Here is a 12,570-nt window from a genome sequence, read left to right on the forward strand (position 1 = left end):
CTCCATTTTGCTATGTCAACTTAAAACTGTTCTAAAAATCAGTTCCTTTTCGAAAAACACGCATCGCTGAAGGCAGTGTGAATAGATGAGGAAAAAAAATGCAGCTGCTCAAAAAACCGAAATTCTCAAAAAAAAAAAAAAAAATCCTGGATAGAAAAGAGAAACCATGTGGCAAAATTCTGATAACAATTGATCTGTCTAATGGAGTATGAAGAGATGGCTCATTCTGGTTTTTCCCCACTTCTGTTTTTAAGTTTTCATGACAAAAGTCCATGTTTTCTTTTAAAAGAAGGAAAAAATGTACAGAACTATTTTCAAGCTGTGTATGAATTTTCTTCAATCAACGCCATGACTAACCCAGAAGTAAAACAGCTCTTTCCTGAGAAAAAGTGAAAAGAAAAAAATGCTTAGAGTAGGAAGGGATGTCAGGGAAAACTTCTTTTAAGAAGTGAATACTAAGTTTGGTCGTTATGTCCATTTTCATAGTAACAGCCAAGCATGGATTTTCATTCTTGAAGGGAAAAAAGGAAACTGAATTAGAACAAAATCTATAACATGCACACATTTATATGTCTATATAATGTGCTATCTATACTAATAATACATTTTATACATATCGACATAATGTATACATCATATACACAAATTCAATACATGTTACTCACACAATCAAAATGAGAAGATTTAATGAATAACATGGTGACTATAGTTGATAACACTGTATTGTACGACTGAAATTTACTAAGAGAGTAGAACTTGATGTTCTCACACAAAAAAAGGGAGAGGGTAAATATGTGAGATGATGAATGTGTTAATAACTTGATAGAAGAATCCTTCCACAATGTACATGTATATCAAATCATCATGATGTACATTTTAAATATCTTACAATTGCCTTGGTCAATTATACCTCAATAAAACTGAAATACAGACATACTACATTTTATATATTTTTATATTTAATTATATAGAGAGAAATAAATTTCTAGGCCCAAGATGAAGCTGCTCTTATCCAAAACTGTATGTCAGCAAAATGAAACTTAGATTCACTTCTGTGTCCCTATAAATGTTCCCCTTGAGCAGAAGTGCAGTGTACTCAGTATATTCGGTCAGCCCATCCCAAATGGCCAAGCCAACTCTGCACCTTTGCACCCCAGACAAGACTGACTATGTGGGCCCCAGCCAATCAGATATTTCCTATTTTTCTCTCCCTCATGCTTTATCCTATAAAAGCTTCTTGCCTTCCACCCTATTTTGCAGCTCTCTGAAAGGAGATTACCTACTTCATGAAGTGTTGAAGATTGTATTACCTACATTGTCTTCTTTTGTCATTTTTTTAACATATATAATCAAAATGATAAAAGCCCTTCCAAACATAAAAATCAACTGGACAAACCGCAGAGGAAAAAAACAACAAACTTACCTACATAAAAAGTAAAACCTTCTGTAAATTTTATTTCAAAGTCATTAAAAAGTTAAGCAAATGCCAGAGAGACTGAAAGCAGAACAAAGAAGCCAAGTAGAGCGAGGGATGAGAGGAAGGAGGCGATGGAGGGAAAGAAGGAAATAAAAGGGGAGCAGGCAACGTTCTTGTGCCCCTGGGTTTCTAGGACTACCCCTGTGAGCCCCAGCTTGTGCCCCCTTCCAACACAACTTCTAGGCCCTGAGGCCCTTTGCTCTTCTTGTACCAAATTCCCTTTTTTGCATAGATTGAGTTACAGGGGACCCAAAGGGCCATGGTCCAGCCCAAAGTTAGGTGGGCAGTTCACAAAAGAAGACATGCCAATAGTCCAGAAACATATGAAGATATTTTCAGATTCACTAGACACATTTCCAAAAGAGCAAACAGAATTATAATAATGTTATTACTTACCAAACTGGCAAATTTTTTTTTAAATAAAAATAACTAGAATTAGTGGTTGAATCAAAATTTGGTAGACTCTCCTCCAAAACCCAATTTGGCACTATCTACCAAACTTTAAAAAGATGTCCATATACTGAACGTGTCTTATTTTACTTATAGACATGTACTCTAAGGAAAAACTAGAAAACACAGGTAAAAATTTTTACACAAGGAAGTTGACCATGAAATTATTTACTAAAGGGACATACTGAAGGAGAAATTAAAGGTCCAAGAAATTAAATGAACACGTGAAATTTCAAACATACAAAACACTGAAGATTTTTCTGATTTTCTTTTTTAACCGGCAGTACTGGGGATTGAACCAAGGACCTTGTGCATACTAAACATGCGCTCTACCATTGAGCTAAATCCTTCCGCTCTGATTTTCTTTTAAAGATAAATGCTCACTCTTATGATAGCCTACCATATATTTCTACAGTTATATGCACAATTTTACTTAATAGCATTATTCTGTACATGCTAGTCGATTACCTGTTTAAAACAGGAGTGTGACATGGGCAACTAACCTGACAATAATGGACGTTCCACCATCTTTTTTTTAATGGGGCATAATGTGGTGGCTTATACATTAATAATTTACTAATACCTGCAACATGACAACTAACACTTACACACAGCACCCGGCATATGTCAGGTACTACTCTAAAAAATTACTAGTTTTACATGTTCTCTTTTAAGTATCATAACAACTCTACGAAATAGGGGCTTCCCATTTTTACACTTGTTTTTAAAGGTGAGGAAACAGAAACACAGAAAGATTAAGTAACTTCCCCAAGGTCACATAATTAATAGACAGTGCATTTTTTTTAAACTATTTGTTCTTGTCTAATACACTCTTATTTAACCAGCTCATTATTGAAGAACAAGGTGCTGGCCCAAAGGTTTGCTGTTATCAACAATACACATTCTCATGTATTTATTTTATATAATTATAAGATTATCTCCATGAAATAAAGCACTGTAAGTAGAATTTATCAGTTAAAGAAAAAAATTTTAATACTAATACATACTATCAATTCAGATGCATCAAAAAAATGTCCACAATTGTTGAGGGTTTAATAAAGACAATGAGGAAGGAATTAGCATTCCTCAGAAATTATCAAATAATATGTTTGTGATTTTGCTTAGATATATATTATATATAATGTATTAACTATATAATAAATATATTAACATAGTATAAATACATATCATATAGATAAAAAATTAATTAACAGTGGTTACCTATAGGTTTTAGAAGGCTAAGAACAAAGGAGGAATGGGGGATGGTGTTGGAAGGCAATTTTTCAAAGCATATCTTTATATAAATGTGTGTGTGTATTATATGTTAACATATATATTAAACAATGTGAATGTTCTACCTATTCCAGAAATTTTATTCATTTATTTACTTATTATTTATTTTTGTTGAAGTATAGTTCATTTACAATGTTGTGTGAGTTTCAGGTGTACAGCAAACAGATTTGGTTACACATGTTTATGTTTATATCTGTATTTCTTTTCCAATTCTTTTTCAATTCTCTTCCATTATAGTTTATTTCAAGATATCGAATATAGTTCCCTGTGTGATACAGTAAATCCCTGCTGCTTATCTACCAAAATTGTATTTAAAATTATAATTTATCACACAACTCTAGGAACAGAAGGGTCCCTAGAGATAACTCAGTCTAATCTCATTTCATCTGTTCACTAGACTGTACGTAATTTAGCGATCAAGCATTTCACCCTGTAAAAGGTAATGCAAGATCTGTTAGGTCTTCTGATTTCAAGTCAGGGCTCCTCCTATTACAGTATTAGTACTCAATGAAAACATCCACTGATACATTCCCAAAGTTCAGTGTCATGCTATGGTGAAACGCCATGCACTCCTGCCATATGAAACAGGAATCCCTACGACACAGAAGGGAAGATACTGAGTTATTTGCACATACCTCTGTAAAACTGAAGAAGAGGCCAATGCCGCCGACAAATCTCAAAACCTCTCCGGCATATTTTCCTATTATCGGAGCACACGGTAAGCACGAGTGGCTGCTTTTAATACAGCTCTGTATCAATTTTTAAAAAAAAGAACTTTTATTTCAAAATACACTTAAAATGATCAGATCAAAAAAAAAAAAGGAACCCACATAAAAACTGGAATAGCATATCCAATTGGGAGCCTCAGTTCCTTAGTAGTGCCTAAAATTCCAAGATAGCTCCCAGGATTCCCACCCCCAGTGCACATGCCTGAATAATCAACCTGTTGAATGTGGATGGGATTTGCGAATATGATGTGTATTCTGCATTACATAAGGCACCGTTTTAACAGAATGGAGAAATTCTCACACTAACTTTGATGCCACCATGTCACAAGATGGCTGTACAGTTAGGAGCTGAGAGACACCCAGGAGGAAAATGGGACTTGAGTCCTACAACCACCGGAAGCTGAATTCTGCCAACAACAGCTTGGTGGAAAACTCCAAACCTCTGATGAGACTGTAGCCCTGGCCGACAACTTGACTTCATTCTGGTGAGATCATGAGCAGAGGACCCAGCTAAGCCAAACACAGACTCCTGACTTAGGGGAACTGGGATAATAAATGGGTGTTGTTTCAATCACTAAATGAGTGATAATGTGCTATACAGCAATAGAAAACTAACAGTCCCACAAAAGAGGCCTCATTGAAGGGATATCCAGCTCAGAGAAGGGGGAACAGGAGTTTCCCCAAAATATAAGCACATGTAAACTTCCCAGGAGAGCCGAGCTCCAAGTCCGACAGGACTGGGTTGGAACTGGAAGGTCGGGATGTGGCCTGGAACAACAGGATGGCTCTAATTGGTCCATCATTAGCTTATCCCCCAGAGAGAAGGGGCATGAAATTGTGATGGGGAAGAAGGGGAGGAGGAAAGAGGGCAGTTTCAGGTGTCCTCCACCCTGGGGATGCTCAGCTGGTTGAGACCATCCTACTCCTTCCACCCTGACAGGCCTCAAATCCAGTATATTTACACACCTCCTTGCAATCTGTAAGGCTCATCTGCTGTTATTTCTCTTTCACAACTTGTTCAGGAGGAACTGAATGGGAAGGAATGAGGAGCAAAGAACCAAAAGCATCTGTGTCTGGCAGGGCCCTGGGGTATTCAGTCTGCTCAGGAGTGGATATTTGAGAACAGGCAAATGATACACTAGTGTATACAGAATATAATGCTGGTATAAATAAAACACTAAAAGTACAACTCAGCATCAGAAAGCCCATTTCTTCAATGTTAACCATTCTTCATCTGTATGCAATACATCCCCCCAAAATATTTCGTACATTGGACTTACAGCCGGACAGGTGCCATTTGGGTTAAAACTTCGGAACCCACAGCAGTTTAAATTTCTCTGGATGTCATTTCGAGCACTTGCCGTATTGTTCCAGCCAACTTCCAGAAGCTGACCCTAGAAAACGCATTTAATGCATACCTTAAAATGTGTCATCTCTGCACAAAATGAATAAAGCTAGAGCCCGCAACTTTTAACACTGAGTGTACCTAAAATAAACACTCTTTATAAGACCATCAGAACTTTTCAAAGGAGGTTACACTTCAATCTGCAATGAAAAGAAGGCACTATTTCTATCCCAAGAACAAAACTTCTCCATTTTTACATGAGATTAAAAAGAAGCCCTTGGTTCAAAGGCCGAATTCTCAGAGTGTAACAAGACAAATTTTCCATTGCCCCAAACCAGAGACCCATATTTTTCCACAAATTAGAGTCTGAGAAGAATAATTGCTGGAATGAAACCGCAAACATTCTGGAGCAAACGTTCCATTGCATAAAGGTAGGAAAAGACTGGATGAACATCTTTCAGCAATACCATTTTTTATCTAGTGAGGGCAAATTCCTTCTTAAAGGATGCAAAAAATACCCACATCTGATAGTGTTTTAGGGCTCTAGTCAGCCCCCCTAAAGCAATTAGGAACAAGAAACTTCAGCTATGTAGAGTGAAACGGCATTCTGCGCCAGAAGAAATGATTTTATATTCCAATCATCCCTCCCCCTTTTCTCCTATGCTTACTATGTGGAAAGACAAAAATCTTTGCTTACCTGTTGGTCCTGGTTCAGGGCTAAACAAGCACATGATACAGAAAACTGAACAATAAATACAAGCAAGAGAATAATCATGTACTGAGAATTCAAGTCAAGGCTATTTTTGGAAACTTAAAATAACATAAAACAGTGGTACTGACAACTTCACAATGTGCTATAAGGAATTCAACCAGAAAATAGAACAAATGGCACTTAGAGAAAGTTCAAAAAGAATACACGTAATTTTTATTTTGATAACACACTGTAGATATAAATTTATATAGAAAAATACCAACAGTAATAATTATTATTTAAAATCTGACCTATTACCGTGTCATTTAGATTACAATAAAAATTCTTGCATACATAAAATAGGAAGTGAGTATAGATAAATGTATGGAAGCCTTTAAGTCTAAAAAAATAAATTTATGTAGAAAAATACTAAAAATAATAATTATTAAAAATTGATCTACTAGAATTTCATTTCATTTAAAATAATAGTTTTACATATATAAAATAAGAAATAAGTATGGATAAATGTATGGAAGCTTTCCTAAATTAAAGTCTAAAAGAATCATTATGAAATTCTCAATCAAGTATTAATGACTTGGAAAGGGCCTAGAGGTCCCTGAACTAGTTCAATGTACCTCTGAATTTGCACCACATACATAGGACTACCTACACTGAACTTGCAGAATACATTCTTCAAGACATGAAAAGGAAAGAGAATCTGTAAACATAAAATAACTTCACCCTGAGAAATGTTCCTAATGTTGGTTAAATAAATACACATAATACTTGTTAGGAGTTACTATCTGGCAATTAATTTCCTAAATGACAATTTTAAATCAGTTGTAGTTATCAAAAAAGTAATCAATACAATAAGAACAAATCCAATTGGGGTAACAAATCCCACTTTTAAAAAAGGATACAAAAAACAGCAACACCTGATGGTGCTTTACGGCTCCGATCAGCCCCACTAGCGCGATCAGGAACAAGAAGATGCCCACTGCGATGACCACGCCAACCACCCGGAGACTGGAAATCAGCCCGAAGCCAATGCCCCACGCAGCAATTCCAATTAACAACAGACTAACCAACTGCAAAAACAACCACAAAGGGCAGTAATAGGGGTGAGGGGAGCAGGGAGAAGAAAAAAGGGGAAAGTGTCAACTTATATGTTAGTATCAAGAACATTTTTCAGGCACCTACTTAGTATCTTACAAATGTTTGCTAATATAGTCAACACTAGAGTACACACATGATCTCATTAGATAGTATTGTTTTAACGAGTTATATTAGTCCTCAGTCATGCTTTAAAAAAAATGAACAATAATCTGTAAGATTATTATGGAGCCTCAGAGGTCATCTGGTTTACGAAACCTAAATGATTTCTACTCAAGCTTTTGAAATAATTGCATATGTAAAACTTCTACAACACCAACACATCTCTGTCAAACATACTGGTTTCTTCACATGGAAATCACTTACCTTTCCTTCAAAGTCCAGGACTGTAACCTTCCCTGTAGTGCCTTCCTACTTCTCATCAAACAATTCATCTCTCCCTTCTCTGGGCAGGTTCTGTTCTATGAATATGGTTCATCGCAGTAACATCCTGTTTCCAAGTCTGCCTCTCCTAGGAGTCTGTGAGCAACTTAGAGACCCCATCTTTTCACCTCTCTGTACCCCCAGAACCTACCACAATACCCAGCCCTTGGGAACAGGCAAAAATTTCTCAAAGAACTGTTGCTGAAGTGAACTGCTTTAGATACCATTTATTCTGTCAGAATTCAAATTAGAGAGAGACTATTACAACTCTGAGGATGAAAAGAGTCTAAGAGATTTTAGCCACTTAGAGTAAAATGACATTCTGAACAAGAAGAAATTATATTACACTCCAATCATTTAATTTATATTCTTATAAAACAAACCCACATAAAGACGCAGGACACATGTCTCAATCAGTATCTGTAAAACTCAAAGTTACAGTTATGTCTTTAAAATAACACTTAAATAAGCATGCCATACAATTAACTGATAGAAGATAGAACTTAAACAGGCATGTGGGAGGGGGAGGAGTGAGGGCTGTGGAACAGGAAAGTGACAGTATCTTCAAGTCAGTTGACATTCAGCCATTTCCAGGAGCAAGTTGACAGCATTATACTTTGTTAGGAGGAATCAAAGACTATAAAATATACTTTCTAGCACCATTTCAAGGCCTACTAAACTTTGCTTTGAAATATAAAATAAATCACCACTCATTCAAATGGATCTTTACTCAAACATGTAATTTTTATACACATAGTTATAAAATAGTTCACTAGACACAAGTTTTAAATATCTCAGTGTACAAAACTTCACACATGGGTACTATGCAAGTAAAACTGCTAAATATTGACAAATATAGCAGATATTTGTATTTTTATCCATTTTATTATAAAGAAGGAAAACTTGAGAATGGAAGAAACTATCTGTACCATGATAGAACCAAGTTACGGAGTTACATGGACTTGGTGTTCTCCATTGAGTTCGTACACACGGAAAGCTTTTGTTTTCAGAGGGAAAAGAAGAGGGAAAACTTACAAACTTTGCCACCCAGAAATTTGCCAAGTCCGTCTCATTTTCTCAAGTGTTCCTTCTCAGCAAGTCCATTTGCTCCTGTCTCGTTTTTGTCATCTCACTCACAGACTTCTCACGACTTTAAACCATCTCAGATAGAGAAAAAGTCCTCTGCGCCATCACAAGTGAGCTTATTTCTGACTCCATTGTATCCAAATATAACACATTTCCTTTCACGAGGTGTAAAGGCAGAAGCCTGAAGGGGGTGTGAAGGGAGGAGAGGGAGATGATGCCAGGAGGGGGCTCGGCTCAGTGAGGTGAGAGGTTATGCTTAGCATCCTCACTGCACTGTGGTAACAAACTCTGAAGATGGGCCACATTGTAAAAATACATCAGAGTAACCTGCTGTATCAGTCAGAGTTCTCTAGAGAATAAGAACCCATAAGATATATATTGGTGGAGAGAGATGTGGAGAGGGAGAAGGAGAGCAAGTGGCAGAGAGTTTAAGGAATTGGCTCATGTAATTGTGGGGGGTAAGAAGTCCATCATTTGTAGGGTAGGATGGCAGGTTGGGAATTCCGGCAGGATTCCTGATGCAGTCTTAAGTAGGAATTCTTCCTTAGGAAACCTCAGTCTTTGTGCTTAATGCTTTCATGGTTCATAGTATGGGTGAGGCCCACAATACGGAGGATAATTTATTTTATTAAGTCAATTGAGTATAAATTTCAATCACATCTAAAAAGTACCTTCACAGCAACAGCTAGTCTGGTGTTTGAACAACTATCTGGGCATCACAGCCCAGCCAAGTTGACATAAAATTAACCAACACATGCTAATTTCAAATCCTGGGGATAATGTCTATTTCCTAATTTAATTAAATTCAGGGGCAGGATATTCACTCTGTATTTCTTTATTTGAGACTTAGAGCCAAAAAGATCAGAAGCAGAAATAATATGATATATAGAACTCTTCTAACCCATAGTTTTAAAGAATCTTTTGGGGATTCTAATCAAGCCCTTAACGATATTAGTGAAATTCTTACCACAAGTTAAATATTCATCAACAAATGGTTGGTGTCCACTATACACCAAAAGCCAGAGACAAGGTATCTCTATTAAAATAGAGGTGGGCAAACTTCTCTATAAAAGGCCAGGTAGCTGACACCTAGCTTTGTGGATCGCATGGTCTCTAACACAACAATTCAACTGTAACCCAAAAGCAGCAATAGATAATAAGGAAACGAACGAGCAGGGCTGTGTTCCAATAACACTTCACTGACAGGTACTGAAATTTAAATTCATACAATTTTCATGTGGAACAAAATATTCTTCCTTTGATTTTTTTTTCCCCAACCATTTAAAAATGTCAAACCATTCTTAGCTGACAGATTGGACAAGAACACGCAGTGGAATGGATGTGGCCCCCTTGTTCTAGAACTCACTTTAGGATGAATGGAAAATTACAGTGGGACAAATCACTGCTATGTCAGAGATTTTCACAGGCTGAGTCAGAGTAGAGAACAATGTCATCACAAGTGTCCTTATGTAAGAGAAGCAGAGGGAGACAGCCACAAAGGGGAGACAGCAATGCAAAGGCAGAGGCAGAGGCTGATGTGACCACAAGCCAAGGAATGCTGGCAGCCACCAGAAGCTAGAACAGGCAAGTTAGAAACTCCCCGGTAGAGCCTCTGGAAGGAGTACAACCCTGCCAACAACTTGATTTTGGACTTCTAGTCTCCTGAACTGTCAGAGGAAATTTTTGCTAAAGCCACCATGTTTGTGGTCACTTGTCACAGCAGACTACACAGCACACACAAAACAATTCACATGTTTGGAGTCGAACAAGCCCAGAACATCTGTTAAGGAAAGCGGTCCGATATTTTACCACCAACGCAACGCCTACCACGTAGCTGGCATGAAGTACTCAGGTGTCCCTATCAGTATCCTCCCAGCAAACCAAATCCTTTGTTTACAATAACAGCATTTCAGCAAAATGAGAAAATTGTCGTCTGCTCTCTCAGCTACTCAACTTACAGGCTCTCATTAACAATGAGAACCTTTTCCCCTTTGAAAAATAATGTCTATAACTAAAAGGGGGTGGGGCACTTTGTCACTTCTTTAAGAAGTTCTAGGTCTTAGACTAGGCATTAAGCTGTTATTGAAAACATTATATAGATCATTTACAAGGATCTCTGCCCTGATTTTTTTTTTTTAGGTAGTGGGGGAGAAAGGCTACACCCTCCTATGTAACTGTTGAGAGTATTCCTCACCAAGTTCGCTCTGCTGTGTCTCTAATAGAGTTTTAGCCCATCTCCATCACTAATACTACGTGCCTCTCCTTCAAAAACATTTTAAAGGATCTATCAGTTTCCTCTTGTTGCTTTAACCAATCACCACAAGCTTAGTGGCTTAAAAGAACACAAATTCATTCTCTGGCAATTCTGGAGGTCAGAAGTCCAACATGGGGTCTTACTAGGCTAAAATCACAGTGTCGGCAAGGCCTCATTTCCTTCTGGGAGCTGTAGGGGAGAATTCATTTCTTTTCCTTTTCTAGCTTTTAGAAGCCACTTGCACTGCTCGGCCTGTACAACTCCTTCCTCCATCTTCAACACCAGCAGTGTCGCATCTTCAGATTTCTCAGACCGCAACCTGCTTTCCTAAGTACATCACTTTCTCTGAGTATAACCCACCTACATTGTTCCTCTATGGACCTTTGCGATAATGTAGGGCTCCCCCAGGTAATTCAGAATAATCACCCCGTCTCAAGGTGCTTAATTTAATCACATCTTCAAACTCCCTTTCACTCTGTAAGGTAACATATTCACAGGTTCTAAGGATTAAGAAGTGCACTTTTGCGGGGAGAGGAGTATTATCCAGCCTACCACAGAGGCTTCCAGGAACATGGGCAACTGAGTTACCATAGAATCCTTCCTGCTACACATACTTTAAAATACTGAAAAAGACTGTAACATTTGATTTAAATATATAGCTGAGCACAGAGGAACTGTGGGAAATTCCCACTGACCACAGAAGAAGGGAAAACCCCAAGTCAGAACTGCAAAGATTCAACTGACACTGTGGGGCCATGAGAAATGGGGAAGGGATTTCTAGATCAGTTCCCTAAGGGGAGGGACTTGGGTTTTAAACCAGGCAGAATTTGGAAGTGGAACCAAGACCGTCGCATATCTAGACCTCCAGAAAGCTGTATTTTCAGTGTAAACAGTCATAGAAAAACTATACCACCACACCCAGGAAGACAGCAAAGACTTCTGAGTCTCTTCAAAATCTGCAAGAAAGAGACACTCCAAGCCTACCATGCCCATGTTTGGAGTCTAAATGTACTACCCAGGCATGCAGGAATCTCCAAACAAAGCAATTTAAATAAAAGTTGATCACAAGTAGTGATGGCATTTAGGGAAGAAAACTCAAGGAAGCCAATCCAAAATGACTCAAGAGGCACACTTCTGAATCCCAGCCTTCCCTCACACCATTCCCAAAGGGAAAACAAAATAAAACAAAACCAAACCTGTGTTGTCAATCAAAAATCACAAAATACATAAGAAAAAATCTACAATGACAGAGATGGAACAGACACAGGAAAAGGATTGGAGCTCCCAAGAACCTGAATAGAACTAACTAAATGAGAGGAGAATTAATATGTTTAAACTGACTAAAAAGATAGTTTAGGGGGAAAAATATGGAAAAAACAAAACCCTATTTAAAAATGGAGACTTGAAAAAGATCCAACCAGAGAAAATCCAAAGAAAGTAGAAAGAATGAAACATATAATAGGAAGGATAAATAAAGTTTCATTAAAAAAGAAAAAATTTCAGGTCTACAGCAAAATTATTTTTTAAGAAAAAGAACAAGAGTAAATCCCCCCATATTTCCTTAACTGGAAAGAATAGCTATCAAAAACCCAAAGCAAAAATCATACTCAATGAGAAAACCTGAGAAACATTTCACTCTCAATTTAGGAATAAGATAAGGGTGCCAGCTTTCACTGCTTGTACTGAGCACTGTAGTGGAGGTCTCAGACA

At 37.5% G+C, this 12,570-nt stretch overlaps 1 protein-coding gene across 1 annotated transcript in view; it reads right to left on the bottom strand.

Moving 5' to 3' along the window:
- TSPAN13 (tetraspanin 13) overlaps positions 1-12,570 on the bottom strand; it is a 31,715-nt gene that overhangs the window by 4,101 nt on the left and 15,044 nt on the right. The window contains exons 2-5 of the mRNA XM_010984642.3: positions 6,905-7,072; positions 5,991-6,071; positions 5,229-5,342; positions 3,856-3,969 (exon numbers count right to left, since the gene is read on the bottom strand). Coding sequence (XP_010982944.1) covers positions 3,856-3,969; positions 5,229-5,342; positions 5,991-6,071; positions 6,905-7,072 — 477 coding nt within the window. The remainder of the gene's footprint in view (positions 1-3,855; positions 3,970-5,228; positions 5,343-5,990; positions 6,072-6,904; positions 7,073-12,570) is intronic.

This window comes from Camelus dromedarius, chromosome 7 (genome assembly GCF_036321535.1).
Source record: "Camelus dromedarius isolate mCamDro1 chromosome 7, mCamDro1.pat, whole genome shotgun sequence".
NCBI lineage: Eukaryota > Metazoa > Chordata > Mammalia > Artiodactyla > Camelidae > Camelus > Camelus dromedarius.